We start from the raw sequence: 26,828 nt of genomic DNA, 5'->3' as shown, positions 1-26,828 counted from the left end.
TGAAAATCTCAGAAAACATTCTAAGCCTATGATAACTGGCTGTCCACCGGTGCACTCTGGCATTTATCTACCAGTGATGTCATTGCCAAAACCAGCTCAGAATTTCCATTAATTGCCAAGGGACCCATTAGACCTTTAACATCAGCCAGCTTCTTTCCCTCACTTCGCAGAAATGAGAACTTGTCTTCAAAGTCTTCGCCCCTAGCTACAAGCAACTTGTCTTAAGGTTTTCACCCTGAGCTGTATTTCTCCCTTTCCGTAAAAATACGGACTGCCTACAGTCCCACCTCTCCAGGTTCTCTTAATGTATCGGGTGACGCAACTTCAGTCACAGCACTGCTAGTCTGAATTAACACAACACTCTTACCAGCCGATGGTCAAAATGCTGTTCAACCAGCATAACTTTCCCCAATACTTTTATGGAACTCAGCACTCGAAGTAGCAGTTCGTTGGACCTTCAAATATCCACCCTGCTCTGACCACAAACATTATCACACCAAACTTAAATCGCATCCATAATAAAATACAGTAATTACTTACCCTGATGCTAGTTTAAACACTAGAACACTGACTTAAACACACAAACCACTTAATCAGTCTTTATTTATTTTTAATTTTTTAATTAATTTTTTATGAGTTTCTACAATGCGACAAAACAAAAAAAAGTTAAAAGAGGTTTATACAGTGCAAAACAAACATATCAAAAGCACAGTTCATAACAACGAAGAAAAGCACCCATAGTAAAATTGTATAAAGTTAGTTACCACACCACCCTCCCACTACCCAATTCCAAGCCAACCTTACGATATATAAAAAAGTTAATCATAGAACCATAGAACATTACAGCACAGAAACAGGCCTTTTGGCCCTTGTTGGCTGTGCCGAACCATTTTTCTGCCTAATCCCACTGACCTGCACCTGGGCCATATCTCAAACCCCTCTCATCCATATACCTGTCGAAGTTTTTCTTAAATGTCAAAAGTGAGCCCGCATTAACCACTTCATCTGGCAGCTCATTCCACACTCCCACCACTATCTGCGTGAAGAAGCCCCCACTAATGTTCCCTTTAAACTTTTCCCCCTTCACCCTTAACCCATGACCTGGATTTTTTTCTCCCCTGGCCTCAGTGGAAAAAGCCTGCTTGCATTCACTCTATCTATACCCATCATAATTTTATACACCTCTATCAAATCACCCCTCATTCTCCTATGCTCCAGGGAATAAAGTCCTAACCTATTCAACCTTTCTCTGTAACTCAGTTTCTCAAGTCGTGGCAACATCCTTGTAAACCTTCTCTGCACTCTTTCAACCTTATTAATATCCTTCCTGTAATTAGGTGACCAAAACTGCACACAATACTCCAAATTCGGTCTCACCAATGTCTTATACAACCTCACCATTACATTCCAACTCTTATACTCAATACTTTGATTTATAAAGGCCAATGTACCAAAAGCTTTCTTTACAACCCTATCTACTTGTGAAGCCACTTTTAAGGAATTATATATCTGTACTCCCAGATCCCTCTGTTCTACTGCACTCCTCAGTGTCCTACCATTTACTTTGTATGTTCTACTTTGGTTTGACCTTCCGAAGTGCAATATCTTACACTTGTCCACATTAAACTCCATCTGCCATTTTTCAGCCCATTCCTCCAACTGGTCCAAATCCTTTTGCAAGCTTTGAAAACCTTCCTCACTGTCCACTACACCTCCAATCTTTGTATCATCAGCAAATTTGCTGATCCAATTTGTCACATTATCATCCAGATCATTGATATAGATGACAAATAACAATGGACCCAGCACTGATCCCTGTGGCACACCACTAGTCACAGGCCTCCACTCAGTGTAGCAATCCTCCACGACCACTGTCTGACTTCTTCCATTGAGCCAATGTCTAATCCAATTTACTGCCTCTCCATGTATACCTAGTGACTGAATCTTCCTAACTAACTTCCCATGCGGGACCTTGTCAAAGGCCTTACTGAAGTCCATGTATACACCATCCACTGCCTTCCCTTCATCCACTTTCCTGGTAACTTCCTTGAAAAACTCTAATAGATTGGTTGAACATGACCTAACACACACAAAGCCATGCTGACTTTTTCTATTAAGTCCCTGTCTATCTACTACCGATGTCAAACTTACCGGCCTATAATTTCCTGGCTTGCTTTTTGAGCCTTTTTTTAAACAACGGAACTACATGAGCTATCCTCCAATCCTCTGGCACCTGACCCATGGATATCGACATTTTAAATATTTCTGCCAGAGCCCCTGCAATTTCAATACTAGTCTCCTTCAAGGTCCGAGGGAATACCCTGTCAGCTCCTGGGGATTTATCTACTCTGATTTGCCTCAAGACGTCAAGCACCTCCTCTTCTTTAATCTGTATAAGTTCCATGACCTCCCTACTTGTTTGCCTTGTTTCCATAGACTCCATTCCAGTTTTCTTAGTAAATACAAATGCAAAGAAACCCCATTTAATATCTCTCCCATTTCTTTTGGTTCCATACATAGCTGACCACTCTGATCTTCAAGAGGACCAATTTTACCCCTTACTATCCTTTTGCTCTTAACATACCTGTAGAAGCTCTTAGGATTATCCTTCACCCTGACTGCCAAAGCAATCAGAACTATATCACCACAGAGCTGTATTTATAAAAAGGTTTATTGCCTATTTCCTAATCTATAATATGTTCACACATTTAAAAAAAACATAAATCTTAACCGTAAGAAGCTGGAAGTAAGGGATTTAAATGCAAAAGAAAAAAAAGGGAGAGGTGAACCCTTAATCTAAACAGGAATTATGAAAATATTCAAGAAAAGGTCCCCACACCTTTTGGAGCTTTATATCAAATTAAGAAGTGAATAATGAATCTTTTCAAGGTTCATAATGGCATTATGTCTCTGAGCCATTGAGCATGAGTTGGTGGGGCAGCATGTCTCCATCTAAGAAGGACTGCACGTCTGGCCGAATGAGAGGTGAAAGACACTGTACAACGCTTAGCCGGAGTCAGATGCGGGTCATCTTCTCCCGAAGTGCCAAAAAGAGCAATCAGAGGGTTAGGTTCCAAGTAGCAATTAAGTATATGAGATAAAGTTTAAAAAAAATCTCTCCAGAATTTCTCCAAGCTAGGACAAGCCCAATACATATGAATAAGAGACGCCTTGCCCCCTTTACACTTATCGCAACAGGAACTAATAGCAGGATAGAATCGCAATAATTTAGTTATAGACATATGAGCCCTGTGTACCACCTTGACCTGTAAAAAGGCAGTGGCACATAGAGAAGTTGAATTAACTAACCTGAGAATTGAATCCCAAACCTTGTCGGATAAAGAAAAATTTAAATCATGCTCCCAGGCAGTTTTAATTTTGTCAAAGGGGGCTCGCCTCAACATCGCTAACATATCTCGAATAGTAGAAATTAAACCTTTACCCAATGGATTCATACAAAGAAACAAATCCACAACATTTTTAACAGGTACCTCAGGAAAGTTTGGTATTAAAGGGTTGGTAAAATGTCTAATTTGGAGAAATCTAACAAAAGGAGTGTTAGGTAGGCCAAACTTTAAAGACAATTGTTCAAAAGTTAATCAGTCTTTAAACAGCATTCACACAGCATCCGAAAACCCAAACAACACTCCTCCATATGTAAAACTCTCACAATTTTGGCTCATCTGCTAACAGCCACATGACTCAGAAGTGAGAAAGCCACATTTCATAAACAATATACGTGTAGGGTGGTATGAATTAGGGTTCAACCAAACAGGAACATTGGAAATTCTGATTAAAGGAATCTCAATTTGATCGAATGCTGTGTAAATACTGACTGCACACTATATCAGTCACCAAAAAAAAACAGATCATACGCCAGCATAAAAGTATAAAGAAAGTATATTTATCAGTTTCAGCTTTATCAAACAGTTAACGGGAAAAATAAAGGAAAACAAAAATTACAATTAAACAATTACAATTTAAAAAGTTACAATTAAACCAGTGTCAATATGCACATAATCATTGGAGCTCATGTCATGTCTGTGGTGGTTGGGTACACCGCTTTACTCACGGCGCTGTATTCTCATCACCAATCACGGATAGACCTTCCCCTTCATGGACTCCTTTATCTCATGAAGTAATCCTTGCACTATGGTCTTCCCTCCTCCAGATTTCTTCCCTGATCCTCTCCCCTCTGCGTCTCCCACCAAAATTCCATGAACCCGACGACTGTCCGTCAGCAGTCTCTGTCCACCCAGCGCTCTCTAGAACCTTCTCGCAATTCCACCACTCTGATTGGCTGACACAACTCTCCTAAGTTAAACATGGCTCCTTTAGCTGAAACCAAAACACTCTACCAGCAGGACACACTGCTCTTACAGAAAACTGCTAGAATAAACTCTGCAGCTGTGAACACTTGAATTCATCTTGCATGCTGAGCACTGAACCCTAGATTATACAGCATTAACACAGCAATGAATGTTAGTATCCCTGTCTCAGCACAAGCAATGGAGTTGCCTCTGAGAATCCCCAAACACAAATCACAATTGTACTATGTTTACATAGCATTGAATTCCCTCACCTTGCTTATCACTAACTAAGCATGGTGCATTCCATAATGCAGATCGCCAAACCCCAGATCCAAGTACACAGAACATACACACAGCACCTGTAACCAGTATGATTGCTGGTTATTCCTTGTAAGCACAGCACTTTGTATCATGTATACATTTCTCAACCTATATGTTCATAGCACTGTGCCTCATCTACTTTTCTAGCTGGCATTGAACCATCAGTGTTTCCAGTAAACACAGCTTCTGTTTACGTGCTTTAAACCTTGCTACATATAGTGAGCACCGAACTCCAGTGTTTCTCTGAACCCTCTACACACTGCGGAATCCCAGTGAGTAATCTCTGTATGTATGCAACACCGAACAAAGTGACATCTTTATGCACAGCAGTGAGCATCAATGCATCTTAGTGTATACATCAATGACCACTGAACACAATGCCTCAGACTCGAATGTACCCCTGTTTATAATACACAAAGCACTGTTTTATTCCCTGTACACAACCTTACCCTGGGTAAAACAGCATTGAAGCCCTGTGCAAGCACTCTACTGTTACTTAGGGTACCATTGTCTGCAGTGCACCCAGTCATTCCCTGAATACTGAACCCAGTGTACCATTGTCTGCAGAGAACTCCATGTCCCCCCCCCCCCGCACACGGACTCACCCAACCCTCCCCCGACACTCCCTCCCTCTCTCCCTCCAGCACTCGCTCACTCCCTCCCTCCCATCACCCCTCCCCCATCACCCACTCGCACCTTCCCTACCCCCCTTGCTCCCCCTCCCTCCAGTGCTCTCTCACCCCCACTGCAGTGCCCACTCCCTCAGTTCCTCCCTCCCTCCCCCACTTCCCAATCCCTGTGGAGCCCATTCCCTCCCCTGTCCCTGTGGCGCACTTTCCCTCTCTTCGTAGCACCCGTTGCCACCCACCTCCATCCTTGGGATGCTCCTTCTCCCACCTTTTCTCCATATGGCGATCTCTTCCTACCCCCTCGCCCCACATCATGCTCTCTCCCCCCCACCCTGCTGCATTCCTGCCCTCTTCCTCGTTGCGTTCGATATTGAGTGATAGTGACGAATACACACCAGGACGCCTGCGTACCGTGATAATCGTCTGAACTTTATTGACAACCTTGCTTGTACAGTATGTGAACTCCTCCCATTTGAGAGTGGCTCAGGAATAACACTAATAGCGACCACTACATCTCCCTTCTTGAAGAAAAGCTAGCTATGTACTTCTTGTCCATAGAACGGAATTGAAATTAGTGAAATTGAAGGATTCAGTTCATTTCACCCGTGGTACGTAACGTGTAGACTGCTGGCTCTTGAGCAGGTCTGTCCTGCTCAGGGAAGTGGTCCTTGTCATAAGGATTAGTTACTCTATTTCTTCCTCTACCTTTTGTGGACTTCGAAGGCAAATGAGCACACACCTGTTCCGCCTGATTCCCCTTGTCATGCTCTGATCACAAACAATTGTGCTGCATGCTGCTAGAATATTGTTCCTCTGGTGAATTGGTCTGAATCCAAAGAGCTTCATGACTCCTGAGCAGTGACAAGGATTGTGCTCTGTGTTTGAGATCATGCATGGTCTTTGTTTCAGCATGCTGTGTTGTCTCGAAATTTCTCACTTTCTTTGTCCGATAAGTGAGATTGGAGAGGAGAAGAAAGAACAGGCAGACTTGTTCTCAGTCTCTGGCCTTTCCATTGACAGCTCTGATGGACTGTAGCCATTCACAAGAGATGTAGGGCAATAAGCTAGCAGTGCTTTGCAGGGGTCTTTGGCCTTGAGTAGGAGACTCCTAACAGTTTGCACTGCTCTTCCCACTTCTCTATTTTTCCATGGGTATCATGGACTGCTTGTCTGAGGTGTGAACTCATAGTCCCTAGCAAAGGCTGTATATTCTGAGCAGCTGAATTGTGGACCACTGTCTGACTCAAATGTCTCTGGTATTCCATGGTGAGTGAATACAACTCACAGGTACTGGGCCAAACCCCAGATCCAAGTACACAGAACATACACACAGCACCTGTAACCAGTACTGATTGCTGGTGAGGGATCAGAGGACAGCATTCTGTGAGTGGTAATCCACAGTGAGAAGATATTAGTCTCTTTTCTGCTCAAATGTCTGCGCCTGCACTTTTCCATGGAAAATCTGGGAATTCTGTGAGACAGGGAAGCTCAGCATGATTTTTGTGCAGTTTTCTGCGTGCTTCACATTACTTTACATAATCTCCCAGCTGTGTGCTCAGAACAGGCCACCACACGCTTTGCTTTGCTTTTAGGCAACGTTTTTTGATGCTTTGATATCCCTGGTGGATTTGACTGATGATTTTGGCATGCACAGAGCAGGGATGACAAGTCTGGAGCCTGTTAGTAACAAACTGTCAAGAATGGTGAGTGTCTCTTTCAAGCCCGCTCATGAGCTCCTTTTGGAACTGCTGGCCATTCAGGCTCTCGGTATTACATGACCCTGCTGCAGAATTAATCCTTTTTCAACTCAGCACAAATTTCATCCAGTTTACTCTGAAGCAGGAATGCTGAACAACATAAGACATCCTCTTTTTTTTCCACTATTTCTCATTTTTACAGATCCCTTTCACACTGAGTTTATGCTTCCCTGGCCCCGTGAGGAATTTTTGTTGAGTTTAGCATAGGGACAGTTTTCTTCACCGGTTTTGTGAGCAGACCTTCGGGGGTGGCTGTGGTATTTGCCCCCAGTGTCCATTTTGAAACTCTGTCTCGTTTTACAACTGAACCGTAGTACACTAGTCTTCTCTATTTGAATCTAAAGCCCCAAGGAAAACTCTCTCTTTGTCTGGATCATGGTCTTATTTGACCTCCTGAAGAAATACCATTGAGTGACATTGACTTTTATAATGGCCAACTCTATTTCATTAGTGGCATTTCACTTCTTTTGCTGGACAGAGCTCTCTGACATGGAATAGAGACTTGCCACATCTCCTGCAGTTGGACATTTTACCTGGACTTTGTTTCGCTTGTCTGTTCTGTTTGAGCTGAACTGTCCTGTCCCCTCTTTCTGAATGCATCTTGTTTGTGCCCGTCTTTGTGTACAGCCTATAGCTATTCTGTGTTTCATCGTTTTTGTGCCTGTTACTGACGAACATTCTCACTCTGCCTGACTATAGTGATAGCTTTCTCTAACATGAGATTTGCCTGCAACTGAAGTCTCTGACAATTTGGTGTTTAGTAGCCTGACAACAATCCTGTCTCTATTGAGCTAATCTCCCAGGTTTCCATATGCACAGTTTTCTGGCAGTACGTGCAATTCAGTGATGAATTTGTTTGCACTTTCTTCTGGCTCCTGTTTCCTGGAGTTGAACTTTGGCCCTTCATATATCACATTTCACTTTCCCGGGAAGAATTCTTTGAATTGGTCCTCCTTTTTCTGAGCATCACATCTGATTCCTCCCGAGATGCCATCTGCTTTGTCACCATTGCAGTATATCAGTTTGCTTACTGGATGCTGTTCTGAAGCCTGAGTGAGATTGTTCGCGACCCTAAATCTCTCAAAGCATCTGAATTGTCTCTCAAAGTCCCCTGGTTTAGAGAAATCAAATGTCTCTGGGCTTTATTAAGTAAGTAGATGTAGTTACTGCAGGGGTTTGCTCCATGTTCCTGTTTTGGTACTTTATTTATTTGGACTACAAAACCCTTCTTTTCTCTTCCTGGGAGCTTAACTGACTTCTCTACTGTGTCTGTGTCTCTGTACTTCCCCACGGTAGTGGCCCACAGACTGGTGTTGCCTAGCAACTGGCCAATTCTTGGCTCCTGTCTCATGGTGTATACAATTAGCAACTAGCATTCACAGATACTTTATTGATCCCAAGGGAAACTATGATGTCACAGTTGCATTACAAGTGCACAGATATAAATATTAGAAGGGAAGTAAAAAGAATTTTTAAAAATTACGACAAACAGGAGGGGGTCATCACTTCCCTGGCTGTAGGTTGACTCATTATAAAGCCTAATGGCCGAGGGTAAGAATTACCTCATATACCTCTTTGGAGCAGCGCAGTTGTCTCAGTCTAATACTAAAAGTGCTCCTCTGTTAAGCCAAGGTGGCCTGCGGAGGATGAGAAACATTGTCCAGAATTGCCGGAGTTTTCTGTAGGGTCCTTTGTTCTACCACAGCCTCCAGTGTGTCCAGTTTGACTCCTATAACAGAGCCAGCCTTTCTAATCAGTTTATTGAGCCTGTTGGCATCACCCGTGTTGATGCCATTGCCCCAGCACACCACTGTATAGAAGATTGTTCTGGTGATAACAGACTGGTAGAACATGTGAAGGAGAGGCCTGCATACTGCAAGGGATCTCAGTCTCCTCAGGAAGTAGATGCGACTCTGACCCTTCTTGTACACAGCCTCTGTGTTGGTATTCCACTAAGTCTGTCATCCAGGTGAACCCCCAGGTACTTGTAGGTTCTCACCACATCCACATCCTCACAATCAATAGTAACAAGCAGTTTAGGTTGATATTTTTTCATAGATATATGTGAATAAGAACAGTCTTACTGTAAATTGTTTTATGGAGATCTCAGTTGTTCTGTAGCACCAATTCATTGACAATCAACCATTCCAGACACCATGTTGTTTAATTTTGAGGGATAGTGCAGGACACACCAAGACTCCAGCCTTGCAAGATATTCAATTGAACTTTATGGACAGCCCTGCTTGTACAGTATGTGAACTCCTCCCTTGTGTGAGCCGCTAAATGGGTAGCATAGGAATAACCTATTAACTGAAACACACCCCTTCCAGCTGCACACCAGCTCCCACACCACCCTTCCTCCTGTTCCCACTCCCCCTCCAAGAGACGCCTGCTCTAGCCCACCCACTGCAGCATATGTTCCACCTCAGTGCCCGCCCCCATCTGTGCCTCTGCCCCCTTTCTGCCTTCCTTACTTTTCCAGATGGTAGAGGAAGTTTGGTAGGTAATGTTGAGAAGTTTTCTGAAAGTTGCTGCCGTTCACATTGTAGCCATGGTGCACTGGTGGTAAAGGGAGTGAAGGTTTGGTGTGACAGTCAAGTGGTCTGCTTCATCCTGGACGGTGTTGAACTTGACTAATATCCAGGCAAGTAGAAAATATTCCATAACAATTCATACTTGGCTTTGTAACTGATGAAATAGCTTTGGGATTTGGGAAGGTACTGAGTTCTTGACCAATGATACTTCTTGGATTGGGTCAGAGAAGTTCCTGTGCTTTACACCCAAGATGGTTGTTGCTGGTGAGCTGGGCCTTGGTTTTGAGGATCTTTTATGTAATTCAGCGATTACTTGCCTCACATGACCATGCCAACTTCAGTTTGTATTGCAAGTTTCTAGTATCTTTAGGGATGTACAAGGGCATGTGTGAACCAGAATGGATTTTGGGGGCAGAGGTGGTTTCATGGGTGCCATTACTGGAGGTTTGTGTTTATTTTTCATTTGTTTAAATGATGGTAAATTCCTCAGTTGCTGTGATGGTTGTAAACTAATACCTTCAATCCTAAATTACTAGCTGCCTAAAATAATTAGTGTCATTGTGTATTGCAGTCTTTACTGAATACTTGTATGGAGTACATCTGTAAGTAGTGGGATGTATCTGTGCATATACAGGGGTATAGATCTCAGCATGCAGGGGTATGTCAGCCCATGCATGTGATTCTATGTTTCAGTCTATGTAAGAGAGAGAGAAGCTGAGTGTGTGCAAGAGAGAGTGTATACTGAATATGAGAGAGTGTGTGTGCGCATATCTGTGAGATAGATATCTATGAGAGACAGCGTGCCCACCTGTCCATGTACACACAATCTCCATTTGCAATGCATTTCATAATTTGTTCCTGGGTTAAACTCTCTTTTATCTCTTGCTCGTCCGGTTTCAGTTCCACAAACTAACGAAGTGGTGACTCACAAGTACAAGACTCCAATGGTGAGTAAGCTCTTTATCCCTTGGTGTTTACCGAACATGTGATCTTCTTTACCACCCAACCATTACGTTTATCCAAAGCTGGAAATCAGTGGTGCAAAGTAGGAGCTGGTGTAATGCTCACCTTCTTAGTTGGGTGCTTTGCATCCTCCTCTTCACTCAGATGTAATAGAATTGAAAGTATGGTATATCAGATGTTTTGAAAATGAAGTCCAGCGTACTGCATTGTAAAATGTAATCAACTACAATGTAAATACAATGATTAATATAAGTCGATGGGAATTTTGTTTATAAACTTCCTTGTAATAGATGTATGACTCACATCAGGGCTTGTTGAGTTGATACAGACAGTATAATAGATTGCATGTTGTCCACAGAACTGTCACAAGGTAGAAGTTAAAGACTGCCATTCAAATTGCCAGTGATTGGGCTGTTTTTATTTGCTAAAATTAATGCTGATCAACAACATGAAAGGGGTTCGGCTAAATTTGTGGCTGACACCAAATGAGGGGTGTGCCAGTGTTTAAAGCAATAAATGTGTCCTATCAAGAGCAATATGAAACCTGTAAAATGGGAGTGTTCTGGGAAATTAACTTCAATAGGTAGATGTCAAATTCATTCTATTTGACAAACCGTGCTGCTGATAATAGTGGAAGTCTAAATTCTTCGGTGGAACGGAGGTGTAGCTGTGGAAATGCCATTATTTTTGAACATGTAAATTGTCACTCACTGAAGTGTTTGGGATTAGATTAGAAGGGGTGAGAGGAAGCTCGTGCAGTTGGTGGGATTCAGATGTTATTGTGGCCTTTTTTCCAGAGTGTGGCTGGCTTCTGGTGGCTTCAACCCTGCCCTTGTCTTGTTGCAGGCCCATGAGATCTGTTATTCTGTGCTGTGTCTGTTCTCCTACATGGCTGCAGCAAGAGGAAAAGAGATGGAGAGCAAGAACAAGGTAACCCCAGCACGATAAGACATCAGCTCATCAAGCAACCCTAACCTCTGTCCACCACTCGCCAACCAGTTCAGCACTCTTGCTGCTCAGTTACAGCTGTGTTCATGGCAGGTAACGGCTGCTTGACTTGTACTTCCAGATCACTTCATTTGCTCACAGCTTGCCCAGTTTAGGAGGACTTCATCTAAATATCCATGCTAAATGTACATGTCAGCAGTTGCATTACAATAATGAACTCTGGGCACAGTCTTAAATACTAGTTCCACACTGGTTTGATAACCTCACTGGATTCATCATGGTAAACAGACTCAATGTCAACCTTCACTGCACTGGATTCACTGCAAACCTACCCATTGAGGGCCACTCATGCACTGGATTTGCTGTAAATGTACTCATTGAAAACCTTAGCACACTGTACTTAACTGTAACTACTCATCGTGGACCACTCACTCCTGGACTGGATTCACTGCAACAACAAAAAAAAGAACACAGTCGTGGTCCACTCACTCCTCCACTGGATTCACTGCAAACCTCCCCATCGTGGACTGCTCACTCCTCTAGATTCATAGCAAACCTGTCCATCGGGGAGCACTCACCCCTGCGCTGGATTCACTGCAAAGCTCCTCACAGAGGACCGCTCACTCCCTGCACTGGATTCACTCTAAACCTCTTTATCGAGGACCTCTCACTCCTGCACTGGATTTACTCCAAGCTTCCTCATTAAGGACCACTCACACCTGCCCTGGATTCTCTGCAAAACTCCCCATCGAAGACTTCTCTTACATTAGGTTGTCTGCAAACCTTCAACTGAAAACCACTCCTGCACTGGATTCACACTTAACCTGCTCTTCAAAGGCTGCTCATACACTGGATTCATTGCCTGTTCACCCATGAGGATGTATTGTGCACTGACATCACTGGGTATTTATTCACTTGGGGCCAGTTCTTCACGGAATCTATTCCATATTCTCCCATTAAGAAATTAAGACTGGATTTGTATGGAACTAGCATATTTAGAATTTACTCAGTTATCTGCAAATCATCCACTGGATTTACTGTGAAGGACAGTGGTACTGGAAGCCTGTCTTCTTCACCCAGTCTGGGTGACAAAGCACAACAGTTGCTTCAGATTGACCCACTGAGAATTATCCCTCTGGATTCTATTAACATAATTCACTGTAAATTCACCTGTTTGTAACATAATGCCAAACTACATTTGCCTCCAGAGCAGTGTCTCCTGCTGGATTTGCTGTGAACTGCCCTCATCAATGACCTGTCCCATGGTGGTCTGTTCAGTGTAAAGAATTGCAGCAGTGGGACTGTGAGTGTTTCTGTTATTCCACTGCTCGGAGTAACTTTCCTGAATCAGTTGCAATGACCAACAGTGCCAGGTGAGCGCAGGAGCCTTCGCTCTGCTCCTGCACACAGTGTTGTGGAGCTGAGGGCTGCTCACATGGGAAGTGTGAGGATGGACTTGGCCACAGTCCACAGTCTCCAGTTGCATAGTGGCCCAGTGAGCTCTGCAGGTTGTAGGAACTGTGTGGCAGGACTGCCTCCTCATCTGATGACACTCAGCTGCAGATTAAACCCTCTACGACAAGTGGGATGGAAGAGTGTTTGACAAAACTGGTGACTTTAAATGCATCTGTCTGTGAGTGTCTAGGAGAGGCCTGAGTGCCCCCATACTTGACCGTGGACACCGTCTGATCCTTTCACCACTTCAGCCATCACTCCACCTCCAGTAGGGCATCTTGAACATTGATCACTTTAACTGCTGCCTCTAGGTCACACCAGACTGTAGCCAACTGCACCCTTGTCTGACTCTTTTCATACCTCGGTTTTCTGCTGTCCCTCTGAATGTAAGGTCAAGGGTAGTCTATGACAATATTAAGTGCAAAGTCCTCCATAGAATCACAGAGGCAGAGAGAGAGAGAGGACAATTTCTTCTTCCTGTGCACAATGACAGGTGTCAGCCCTTCCAGACACAGTGATAGGCCTGATCCCACCCAGAGTATCCAAGGAGCAAGTTACTCCCAGTAGTTACTTCCCTTCTCTGTATGCAAAATCCATCCATAAATTCGACCACAGTCTTCCCTTGCCCCGGTGACACGTAATCCACCCAGAAGGACAAGAGCGATCTTCACCCAACAGTGAAAGAGGAATAAGCAGGCCTGTACTCAGTCGGCAGAGGAATAGTCACCTCCCTCCACCATGAGTGATGAGGATTGATACATAATGTACCAACCTCTGGAGATGTATTTCTCACCCAACATAAAGAGAAATAACACTCTCTTCACAATGTGACAGAGTGAAACCACTCTGTACTCAGCTGACAGATCATGGATGGAAAGTCATTGTGTTTCTCTCCACAGATGCTACTTGACCTGAAGTGTTACTAGAATTTTCTGGTTTTATTTCAGGTTGGCAACATCTGCAGTTTTGTTTTGCTTTTCAGTCAGAGAGATAGTCCTCTTCCTGTCAACAATCCAGAAATATTGTACTCAGATACACTGCCAGAGCATAATCATGCAGCACAGAGAGTCCCTGTACTCTGAGAGGGAGGGAGTCCCACCAGCATACAGTGAGGGGGTGGGGGGAGTCCCTCCATACCTGGAGTTTAACTGAGTAGTACACCTTCACGTGACAATGAACAACATCCATTACCTCCGCAGTCACACTAGCCTCAAACCTATTTATTTTCCAGTAAATCCTTCATACACCCTGATGATCCCCTTGACACACTGCTGGGAAGTGGAGCATGAGTGTGTACTTTAAGCAGCTGTGTCAGAGCCAGCATTTCTCAGCTTGACCCCTAAATTGAACTTAATGACAGCACATTATTCTCTGTATGTTGTATGTGTTTATGTTAGATATTCTGTTCTAGTTTGACCAGCAGGGTTGGTTTTTTTTGTGTTTGCTGTTATAGGATTGGGATTTTTGGTGTAAATAATTCAGTATTTCATGTATTTATAGCACTGTACAGTATCTTGAATGTTGCAATAAAACCAGTCCATGTGTGTCTGACTCACTCTTGTCCACTACTGTTGATCGTGAGGCCACAAGACAGTAGGTGCAGAATTAGCCATTCGGTCCATTAAGTCTGTTCCACCATTCCATGATGGCGAATTTATTTTTCTTTTCAACACATTCTCCTGCTTTCTCCCCGTAATCTCTGATGATCTTATTTACCAAGAATCTGTCAACCTCTGCTTTAAATATATAACCAGTGATGGCCCCAGCTATCCGTGGCAGTGAATTCCACAGATTGACCACTCTCTAGGCAATGAAATTCCTCATTTCTGTTCAAAAGAAATGCCCTTCCCTTGTGAGACTGTACCCTCTGGTCCTAAAATCCATTGCTATTGGAAGCATCCTCTCCATGTCCAGTTCATCTAGGCCTTTCTGTATTTGGTAGGTTTCACTGAGACCTCACTGAAAACAGGCCCAATTTTATCAAATGTTCCTCATGAATTAACCCTTTTGTTCAAGGGATATACTTGTAACCTTCCTCTGGACCCTCTCCAAACTCTTGGATAAGGGGCCCAAAACTGCTCACAGTACTGTAAATGCAGTCTGCCCAATACCTTATAAAGCCTCAGCATTCCGTTCTTGCTAACATTGCATTTGCCTTCCTCACTATCCTTGATCCAGTCACAGCAGGGGCATCGTGGGGTATGTGACCAGTCCTCTCCTAAGCTGTCAACCATACTGAGACAAACACAAGTGCAGGGTTCTGTGCTTACACAAGTCCACACACCTGCAAAGCTAAGGTAGGGAGTGTCTTAAAGAGGCATTGTTTCAAGAAGGATGTGGCTGGGGAGGGGAATTAATAATAGGAATGTAAAAACTGGGAGCAGATCATGCCGATGATGTTGAAGAAGATCCTAGCTTACCATTCATGTCATTGCCAATTTCCCACAGTAATGCCATCTCTCACTGATGCTTGTAATAAATCAAAATCTGCATTCTCTGAAAGAGGTGCAGCAAGCAAGTGACTGAGGCTTGGAAAAATATTTACAATCCGAATCGGATTTGTTATCACTGACCTGTATTACTTAAACTTTGTTCTATTTTGTATCCAGTTTCTCTCTCTTACTGTACTCGCTCCCTCTTCTCTTTCTGCCTTTTCTCACTCCCTTTTTCTCTCTTTTCATCTCCCTTGGCCCCCCCTTCCCCTCCCTCAGTCCCCCCCCTTCCCCTCCCTCAGTCCCCCCCCTTCCCCTACCCCTATACCTATTTTCATATCATCTGCAAACTTTGCAACAAAGCCATCAATTCCATCATCCAAATCATTGATCATAAAATCATTATAACATAAAAAGAATCGGTCCTAACATGAATCTCTGTGGAACATCAGTAGTCACCGGAAACCAGTCAGAAAAAGCTCCCTTTATTCCCACTCTTTGCCTCTTGCCAATCAGACACTGCTTTATCCATGCTAGAATGCTTCCTGTAATACCATGGTCTTGTAGCTTGTTAATCAGCCTTGTGTGGCACTTTGTCAATGGCCTTCTGAAAATCCAAGTACACAGTATCAACTGATTCGCCTTTGTCTATCCTGCTTGTTACTTCTTCAAAGTATTCAAAAGATATGACAGAGAAGATTTTTCCTTGAGGAAACCATGCTGACTATGGCCTATTTTATCATGTGCCTCCAAGTACGCTGAGACCTCATCCTTAATAATCGACTCCAACATCTTCCCAACCACTGAGGTCAGTCTAACTGGCCTATAGTTTCCTTTCTTCTGCCTCTTTTTCTTCTTGAAGAGTGGGGTGACATTTGCAGTTTTCCAGTCTTCCAGAATCTAGTGATTTTTTTTTTTTGAAAGATGCTAATGCTTACATGATCTTTTCAGCCACCTCTTTCAGAACTCTGGGGTGTACATCATCTGGTTTGGATCACTTATCTACCTTCAAACCTTCCAATCTCCCAAAAACCTTTTCTCTAGTTATGGTAACTTCACTCACTTCATGCCCCCGACACCTGGAACTTTCACCATTCTGCTACTGTCTTCCACAGTGAAGACTGATGCAAAATACTTATTCAGTTTGTCCACTGTTTCATTGTCCCCCATTACTACCTCTGCATCATTAGACCATAAGACATTGGAGCAGAATTAGGCCATTTAGCCCATCTACTCCGCCATTCTGTCATCACTGATCCGGGATCCCACTCAACTCCATACACTTGTCTTGTCGCCATATCCTTTGATGCCTTGGCTGATCAGGGAACGATCGACTTCCACCTTAAATATACCCATGGACTTGGCCTCCACTGCAATCTGTGGCAGAGCATTCCACAGATTTGTTACTCTCTAACTTTAAAAAAAATCCTCCTTACCTCTGTTCTAAAGGGTTACCCCTCAATTTTGAGGCTGTGACCTCTAGTTCTGGACACCCCCACTATAGGAAGCATCCACTCCATATCCACCCTATTAGTCCTTTCAACATTCGGTAGGTTTCAATGAGATCCCCCCCCCCCCTCTACATTCTTCGAAGCTCCAGTGAGTACAGGCCCAAAGCTACCAAATGCTCCTTGTATGTTAACCCCTTCATTCCTGGAATAATCCTCATGAACCTTCTCTGTACTCTCCAGTGACAATTCTAATCCTGCTCCTATGTCTTATGGACAACACATCCTTTCTGAGATATGGGGCCTAACACTGTTGATAATACTCCCAGTGCAGCTTGACCAGTGTCTTATTAAGTCCTAGCATTATCTCCTTATTTTTTCCTTCTATTCCCCTTGAAATGAATGCCAACGTTGCATTTGCCTACTTTACCACAGACTCAACCTGTGAATTTTCCACAAAGACTCCTAAGTCTCTCTGCACCTCTGATGTTTGAATTTTCTTCCCATTTAGATAATAGTCTGCACTTTTCTTTTTGCCAAAATGCATTATCATACATTTCCCAACACTATATTCCATCTACCACCTTTACAGCCCATTCTGACAATTTGCTAAGTACTGCTGCAATTTCTTTGCTTCCTTAGCATTACCTACTCCTCCACCTATCTTTGTATCTGCAAACTTTGCCAGAAAGCCATCAGTTTCATTATCTAAATCACTGACAAACAATGTGAAAAGTAGCGGTCCCAATACTTACCTCTGAAGAACACCACTAGTAACTGGCAGCTAACCAAAAGGCTCCCTTTATTCCCACTCACTGCCTCCTGCCTGTCAGACATTTCTCTATACATACCAGTATATTTCCTGTCATGCCATGGGAATGTATCTTATTAAGCAGCCTTATGTGTGTCACCTTATCAAATGCCTTCTGAAAATTCAAGAAAATGGTATCTACTGCTTCTCCTTTGTCCACCCTGCTTGTTACTCATGGATTTCTGCCACACTGTTAGTGTCTTCTAGAGTGAAGACTGATGCAAAGTACTTATAAAGTTCATCTGCCATTTCTTTGGCCCCCATTACTACCTCATCAACATTACTTTTTAGTGGTCCAATATCAACACTCACTTCCTTTTTACTCTTTATATAATGAAAATCTTGTAGTATCTTGTATATATTATTGGCTAATTTGCCCTCATAGTTCATCCTTTTCCTTATAGCTTTTTTGTTGCCTTTTGTTGGATTTTAAAAGCTTCCCAATCATCCAACTTCCCACTCACTTTTACTACATTTATATACCATTTCCTTGGCTTTTATGCAGTCCTCAACTTCCCTTGTCAGCCACGGTTGCCCAGCCCTGCCATTTTGGAACAACTTCTTCCATAGGACATATCTATCCTGCGCCTTGTGAACTATTCCCAGAAACTATAGCCACTCGTGCTCTGCTATCATCCCTGCCAGAATCCCCCTTCAATCCACCTGAGCAATCTCCTCTCTCATGCCTCTATAATTCCCTTTATTCCATTGTGACTTATGCTTATCCCTCTCAAATTGCAGTATGAATTCAGTCATATTATGATCACTGACTCGTAAGGGTTCACCTTAAGCTCCCTAATAAAATCTGGATTATTACACAACACCCTTTCTAAGGTAGCCTTTCCCCAAGTAGGCTCAAGCACAAGCTGCTCTAAAAAGCTATCTTGTAGGCACTCAAAAAATTCCCTGTCTTGTGATCCGACAGCAATCTGATTTCTGCAATACCCTCGCATATTGAAGTTCCCCCATTACAATAGTGACATTACCCTTATTATATGCCCTTTCCAGCTCCCTTTACAATCTCAACCCCACATCTTGGCTGCTATTTAGTTTCTTTACTCCACCCACAAAGATTTGACATTCTCTGACCCGTTGTCACCTCTTCCTAAAAATGTAATTCCTTCTCTTACCAACACAGTCACACCGTTTCCTATGCCTTCTCGCATGTGCTTTCCATACAAAGTATATCCTTTGATATTAAGTGCCAACTATGGCCACCTTTCAGCCACAACTCAGTGATGCCCATAACGTCATACCGACCAATCTCAAATTGTGCCTGGAGTTCATCGACCTCATTCTGAATGCTACATGCATTTAAATACAGCACCTGCATTCTTCACCCTTTTCAGTTTTGCCTCTGTGGTGCAATTTAACTCCTTGCACTGTCTGCATTTGTACCCAATCATTGACTTGTCCTTCCTTACACTGTTTTTCAGCAGACCAATATCTACTCTTGCCTCTCTTTACGCTTTATGTATCTGAAGAAACTTTTGGTGCCTCTTTAGTATTATTGGCTAGCTTACTCTCCTATTCCATCATTATCATCTTAATGACTTTTTAGTTACCTTTGGTTTTTAAAAGATTGCCAATCCTCTAACTTCCCTCTAATCTTTGCTCTATAAAATGCCCTCTCTTTGGCTTTTATGTTGGCTTTGACTTCTCTTGTTAACTATGGTTGTGTCATCATCCTTCCTCTTTGTGATGTATATATTCCGTGCCTTCTGAATTGCTTCCAGAAATTCCAGCCATCGCTGCTCTGCTGTCATCCCTGCAGTGTTCTTTTCCAATCACTTTTGGCCAACTCCGCTTTTATGCTTCTGTAATTCCACTCTTATTCCACTGTAATACTGATAAATCAGACTTTAGCTTCTCAAATTGCGGGGTGAATTTCATCATTATGATCACTTCTCTTAAGGGTTCTTTTACCTTAAGATCTCTAATCAATTCTGGTTTCATTGCACAACACCCAGTCCAGAATAGCTGATTCTCTAGTAAGCTCAGCCACAAGCTGCTCATTGGCACTCTTGAAATTCCCTCTCCTGGAATCCAGCACCAACTTGATTTTCCCAATCTACCTGCATATTGAAATCCCCCATGTCTACTGTAACATTGCCCTTTTGGCATGTATTTTCTATCTCCCTTTGTAATTTGTAGGCAACACCCTTACTATTGTTTGAGGGGCTGTATACAACTCCCATCAGGGTCTTTTTACCCTTTGCAGTTCCTTAGCTCTATCCACAATGATTCAACACCTTCCAACCGTATGTTACCTCTTTCTATTGATTTGATTTCATTATTTTACCAACAGAACAGCGCTGCCTAATCTGCCTTCTTGCCAGTCCTTTCAATACAGTGTGTATCTTTGGACAGTAAGCTGCCAGCCATGATTCCATGATGCCTACAACATTATACCTGCCCAACTGCAGCTGGGTTGCAAGTTCATCTACCTTATTTTGTACACTGTGCGAATTCAGATACAACACCTCAGTCCAGTATTCACCCTTTTCGATTTTGTCACACCATACTTAGCCTTTAGCACGTTGGCTCCCATTCTCCTGCAACTCCAGCTTAAACCCCACGATGCAACGTTAGCAAACCTTTCCGCTGGGATATTAGTTGCTCTCCAGTTCAGGTGCAAGTCATCCCTTCTGTACAGGTCCCACCTCCCTGAAATAGAGAGCAATGATCTGAAAACCTGATGTCCTCCCTCCTATACCAGCTCCTTATCCACATATTAATCTGTATGATCTGGCCAACTCGGTGCCAGCGACCTGACCACTGTGACTTTCCCCTGTTAGGTCATCTCCCCCACCTCTCTGTCCATCCACCCCCCCCCCCCCGACAGTATCCAGAGTGATATATCTGTTGTTGAGGGGGATGTTCACAGTGGTACCCTGCACTGGCTCCTTAACCCCTTTCCCCTTCCTGACTGTCACCCAATTTCCTGTCTCCTGCACTGCAGGTGTAGTTAACTCTCTATATATCCTATCTGTCACCCTTCAGCCTCCCAAATGATCCGGAATTCATTCAGTTTCAGCTCCGACTCCTCAACCCAGTTTGTTAGAAGCTGCGGCTGAATGCATTTCTTGCAACACTGGAGGTCTCCCTGCCTTCCCACATCCTGCAAGAGGAGCATAGTACTATCATGTCTATCTAGATGAACAGATATAGAGAAGAGAGAGAAAAAAACTTAACCTTGAGCTTTTCTTTGTTTTTTTTTTCCTGAGTGAAACCTCAAAAAGCTAAAGCCTTAAAATCACCATGTGCAATCAGACAACGGCTGCTGCACGAGTCCCTATCTTCTTCTAATTTGGTCTTACTAATTAGTCCCAAATGCCAATGGCTGCTGGTCAAAGCTCTGTAGTGTTGCAGTGAACTGCTCCTGTCTTTTATCTTTAGGCGATGAACCTGATTGTAGTCCCCTCCTCTCCAAGCATACGATTGGCTGCTGGTCAAAGGTCAAATACAGGGGTCACCAACCTTTTTTGCACCGTGGACCAGTTTAATATTGACAATATTCTTGCAGACCGGCTGACCTGTGGGGGGTGGTGTTAATCACGACCGGAATATAGGTGGTAAGTCATTTATAAGTGGCTAATACACTCAATTTTGTTTCTAAAAGGGTTTATCTAATGAATTTAATATTAAACACACAGCGCATATTTTCCTTGGATGAATATAGTGTTAAGTCAATTATAACTCACTTATAAGTCAATAGCATCATAACATTTTAAGTAACATTTGGATATTAAACACACAGCACATATTTTCCTCGCATGAACATATAAAATCATTGCAACACACCAGTGAGAGGACAAGGTAAGGGCCAGAGGTCCCCGTACCGGGGCCGCGGCGGTCACAGTCCGGAGAGAGAGAGAGCGACCGACGGAGCGAGGAATGTGACAGGTTGCGTGCCCGCACCCCAGCCCCCGTAGGTAGGTAGGATCTATCGGCTGACAAAAGTTTGGCTCGAAGGATGACTTTCAGTAGATCGTAGTGAGGTAGCTGCTCTGCTACTTATGAAACCCGGAGCCCGAATTAGGTCATCTGCAAATATTTTAGCACCGGATTCCCCAAAACATTCAGTGTGCTAAGCAGGTTTAGAGGCGGTGCCCATCTGTCTGTGCTCCAGGCCAGTAGCATTGGCACTTAGCGCCAGCCACGCTAGGAGACCGGTTACCCAAGGCCAACCAGTGATCCCTGGCGTGAGGGTGTCACTGTGTTTAGGTGACTGATGACCTCGCGTGTGTTCAAGTTCAACAGTGGGCTTTACAGGGAATGAGGAAAGGTGCAGCTGACTCATTTTGTTTCATATCGCCAAATCATACCCTTTCCTCGTGGCCCAGTAGCGTATGCTTCGCGAGCATGGCTTCGCGAGCAGTGGTTGGGGACCACTGCTCTAATACAATCCCATTAACCTTATTTATTCTGTAGTTCTACCCCTAGTACCTCACCAGATGAGCTCTCCAGTCTGTCCTAACAGCACTGCCTTGACATTTTCCCTGGCTAGCAATGCCTCCCATCCCCCTTTAATCCCCCCTTCTCTATCACATCCAAAACGACAGAACCCCAGAACAATAAGCTGCCAGTCCTGCCCCTCCAAGGGGCCACCAAGTCTCACAAATGGCTACAAGGTCCTAGTTCCATGTGTTGATCCATGCGCTAGGCTTGTCCGCCTTTCCAACAATATTCCTTGCGTTGAAGTACAAGCAGCTCAGAACATTAGGCCCTTCATACTCCGCCTTTTGATTCCTGATATTGTATTTGGGTTTAAAACCCTCTCACCACAACCATACATCATCTGTTCTGGCGCTGTGGTTGGCATCCACTTGCAACTCTAGCTTAAAGACCCCTGCCCCATGCAGTACGAGCAAACATTCCTGCTGGCATATTGGTCTCCTTCCCCAGTTCTGGTGCAAACTGTCTCTTCTGTATAGGTCCCGCCTTCTCTGGAAGAGAGCCCAATTATGCAAAAATCTGATGCCCTCCCTCCTACGTCAACCTCTTAGCCACATGTTAAACTATATGATCTTCCTATTTCTGGCCTCACTAGCATGAGTAACAATCCTAAGATCGCAGTTCTGGAGGTCCTGACCTTTAACTGAGCATCCAACTTCCTGAACTCACTCTGCAAGGCCTCTCACACCTCCAATCCATGTCATGCATACTGAGGTGGACCACAACCTCTGACTGCTCACCCTACCATTTAAGAATGCTGTGGTCTGGATTGGAAATGTCCCGGACCCTGGCAGGCAATGAGCCATCCAGGAAGTTTGTTCTTATCCACAGAGCCGCCTTTCTGTTCCCTGAACCAAGGAATATCCTATCACAAGAGCTCACATCTTCTCCCCACTTCCCCTCTTCCCCTCTGAGTCACAAAGCCAGATCATGATGGTGAGAAAGTGAAGAAGCTGAATGAGTTTGTGGGGTGACTGGCGACTGTAGATTACCTCATGTGCAGGTGAGTGGCTGAAAGTGGGGAATGAAATGGGATTTGTGGAAATGGACCCTGAGCCAGAGAATCTGCTTACTCAAGTTAGCTAGGTCAGGACAGATAGGAAAATCTGTTTGCTCGGACATCCTCCCTCCCTCATCTATCCGCTCCCACATCCTCCTTCCCTCATCTATCTTCTCCCACCTTCTCCCTCCCTCATTGTCTGACCTAACTTCCTCCCTCCCTCATCTATCCGCTCCCACCTCCTCCCGCCCTCATCTATCTCCTCCACCTCCCTCCCTCCCTCTCTGAAATATCTTCTCTCACTTCCTCCCTCATCCATCTGCTCCCATCATCCTCCATCCTGACATCTATTTGCTGTCACCATCTCCTTCCCCTCATCGATCTCTTCCCACTTTCTCACTCCCCTCATCTGCTCCCAACTTTGCCTCCCTTATCTGCCTACACGCACTCTCACTCTCTCATCTGCCTCATACCTCCCTCTCCCTCCCCTTGTCTGCTCACTCCTGCCCTCTCTCCCCTCGTCTGCTCACTCCCGCCCTCTCTCCCCTCATCTGCTCGCTCCCGCCCTCTCCCTCCCTTCGTCTGCCTGCTCCCATCATCATCCATCCTGACATATATTTGCTGTCATCATCTCCTTTTCCTCCGTTATCAAATCCCACCCACTCACTCCCCTCATTTTACGCTCCCACCCTTTCCCTCCCTGATCTGCCTACAAGCACCCTCTCATTCTCTCATCTGCCTCTTACTGTGCTCAGCCTCGCCTCGTCTGTCTGCTCCCCCCCCCTCAGCCTTGCCTCGACTATCCATTCACGCACGTCCACATTGATTGGCTCCCATCCATTCCCTCCTCTACCCTCTCACCCCATCACTCCCCTCAACTACCTGCTCCCATCCACTCACTCCCCTCATCAGTCAGCCCCCACATCTGTCTGCTCACATTCTGCCCTTACCTTCCTGTCTCCACCCACCATTCTGTTTCCACCCACACTCTCACTCTCCTCTTCCAGCTATATCCTCTCCCTCCCCTCATCTATCTGCTCCCACCACCTCCCTCCCAGATCTACCTCCTCCCACCTCCCTCCCTCATCATCTTCCTCCCACCCTCTGTCACCCCTCATCTGTTTGTTCTCACTCTCTCTGCTTCATCTCTTATTACTCCCCCTCCTCATCTGCTCCCATCAATCCCTTCCACATCTCTGCTCCCACCCTCTCCCTCCCCTCACATCTCTGCTCCCGCCCTCTTCCTCCCCTCATCTCTCTGCTCCCGCCCTGTCCCTCCCCTCATCTCTCTGTTCCCTCCCTCTCCCCATCAGTCTGCTCCCGCCCTCTCCCTCCCTCATTGCTCCTATCCAACCCTCTCCCCTCATCTGCTCCCACCCTTGTCCTCTGTCACATTCTGTCTCCCCATGTGTTACTTCCTCCCCCCTCCCCAGCCTCTCCATTGTGTTTGGGTGGGGTGGTTATTGGACTCTCCATTTCAGGGTCTGTGTTCCTGGTGTTGCCCTGTAATAGAACAGCAGCTGCCAAGAGTAACCAGGGTCAGGGATGACAAGACATTCAGTGGAAATTGCCTTGTGCGTAATAAAAGGTTGTCCCTTTTACCAGCTATGACTGAGTATTGAATGCTTCCTGGAAATTAGAGCATATTCTCTCCTGGAAGTTGATTAGCACGCCCTGTCCTTTGCATTGTCTGATAGCAACTGGCTTATCATCAGAACTTTGGGTGCGCAGTTGTCATGTAGGGCTTGAAGATTACATGTAGGTTGGTAACATATGTTAATGAAGGATCTGTATGCCAGCCCTTTAAATGGGATAGTGAGCTGGATAAAAGGGAGGCTTCAACTGAAAACACTCAAAACACTCCTGCACTATGTCAAATATTGAAAATCACTGGAATTAACTGTCAAGTAAAGACTGAGGAGAAATGATTTTCTCTGCAAATCATTCAAGGTTGTAAAAACAGGACTGAAGTAGAAATATGTTGCCTGTTCCCTCGTTAATTTGAGATCTAATCCTGGAGCTCCCTTCCTAACAGCCCTGTGAAAGCATCTTCACTAGAAAGACTGTGGTGGTTCAAGGAGTTGACTCACCCCTACCTCCAGGGACATTATGGATGGAAAATAAATTCTGGTATTGCCCAAGTTCCTAAGAATGAATAATTTTTTTTTAAAGTCTTGATCTTTGCCCCACATTCCTTCCTGTTCCCCAGAAAATTTGCTATTAGCTGTGCCAGATTATCAACAAATTTGTTTCATGGATGTCCATAAATTGATTTTGTTGAAGCTGACTTCCTTACTTCAGAAAGGATGTCTGTATGACAGAGGGAGCAAAGCAAATGTTTGCCAGGCAAGTTTGTCCCATGAGGAGGGGTTAAGCTGCTTTCTCTTGAGATGATACTAAAATGTGCATAATTTTTCCAGAGTTTGACAGAATTTAGTATTTATTAGATCTTACATCCATCCCACAACATGAGGGAACAAAAATCTTTGTGCAATGACTCCATTGCAATTTACAGACATGTGAATTTATAAGTCTAAAGGCTTGTAGAAAGAAGCTGTCCCGTAGCCTGTTGGTCCTGGCTTTAATGCTACAGTAGTGTTTGCCAGGCGGAAGCAGCTGAAACAGTTTATGATCTTCCAGGCCTTCTTCCTGCACCTGCTGCTATAAGTGTCCTCAATGGAAGATGTTCACATCCACAGATGCGCTAGGCTGTTCATACCACTCTGCAGTGCCCAGCAATCAAGGTTGGTGCAGTTCTTGTACCAAATGGCGATACAGCCAGTCAGGATGCTCTCAGTGGTGCAAAGGGTCAATGGATGTTGATGTTTTTTTCTGGCTTGAGAGTCTGGATCTAGGCTCAGTAACTCAAAACAGGACCAAAATGAAGAATTTCTCCCTCCTCACCCCGGAGACAGTGATGTATCTTTGAAATTCTGCACAAAGACTCAGTGGCTGTGTGTATTCAGGATGAGAATGGATAGATTTCTGTAATCAAGAGGTTTGGGTTGTGGTTGTGGTCAAAGGAAGTGGGACTGGGGTAAGTGATGCAGTCCTGATGTTAGTGAATGATGGAGCAGGTTTGAACTTTGTTGTGGTCTTTTGCTGCCACTTTAACATGTTTGGAAGTCCATTATCGTACATCTGTGGCTTTCATTACATGCTAATAAATTAGTCAAACATGATATGTCATCTCTGCTTCATTAGTTCACCATTGATGGTGCCTTATGGAATCTACCTTTGTTGGAGCAGCATCTGTGTGGGAAAGGAAATGTTGATATCTCAGGTCGAAACCCTGCATCAGCACTCGCCTATTGTACCAGATTCCAGTATCTGTGGTCTCCTGGATCTCTTCTACCTTTGCTGGGGTTTATATTTCTTTGTCTGTCAGTTGGCCCTATATTTTACTCTTAAGTACATCTTGCCAGGGCACTTCAGCCACTCCTGCCCTCACATCAAGTTATGGCACTAATTTGTATGACTGGCGTTTCTCTCTAGGATGATGACTCTAATCCTGTCTGCTTACATGAGACTAGAACCCCTGCAGCCCATTCCATCTTTATCTAAAAAGCCATCCAGTGAAATTCCAAGAACATGTCCTCAAGGCTACTTTTGCCAATTTAATTTGCTCCATTGTTCATAGAACATAGAATAGTACAGCACAGTACAGGCCCTTCGGCTCACAATGTTGTGTCGTCCGTCAAACCCTGTCTCCCATATAACCCCCCACCTTAAATTCATCCATATACCTGTCTAGTAGTCTCT

The 26,828-nt window shown here is 44.2% G+C and overlaps 1 protein-coding gene across 1 annotated transcript in view; it reads left to right on the top strand.

Moving 5' to 3' along the window:
* madd (MAP-kinase activating death domain) overlaps window positions 1–14,461 on the top strand; it is a 259,573-nt gene extending 245,112 nt beyond the window's left edge. Inside the window, exons 22-23 of the mRNA XM_073050049.1 lie at window positions 10,452–10,498; window positions 11,361–14,461. Of these exons, the coding sequence (XP_072906150.1) occupies window positions 10,452–10,498; window positions 11,361–11,462 (149 nt within the window). The 3' untranslated portion in view covers window positions 11,463–14,461. The remainder of the gene's footprint in view (window positions 1–10,451; window positions 10,499–11,360) is intronic.
* Window positions 14,462–26,828: the final 12,367 nt, after the last annotated feature.

Source organism: Hemitrygon akajei, chromosome 6 (assembly GCF_048418815.1).
Source record: "Hemitrygon akajei chromosome 6, sHemAka1.3, whole genome shotgun sequence".
Lineage (NCBI taxonomy): Eukaryota > Metazoa > Chordata > Chondrichthyes > Myliobatiformes > Dasyatidae > Hemitrygon > Hemitrygon akajei.
Note: the sequence above shows the minus strand (reverse complement) of the source record. Positions and strands in the feature narration are given on the sequence as shown.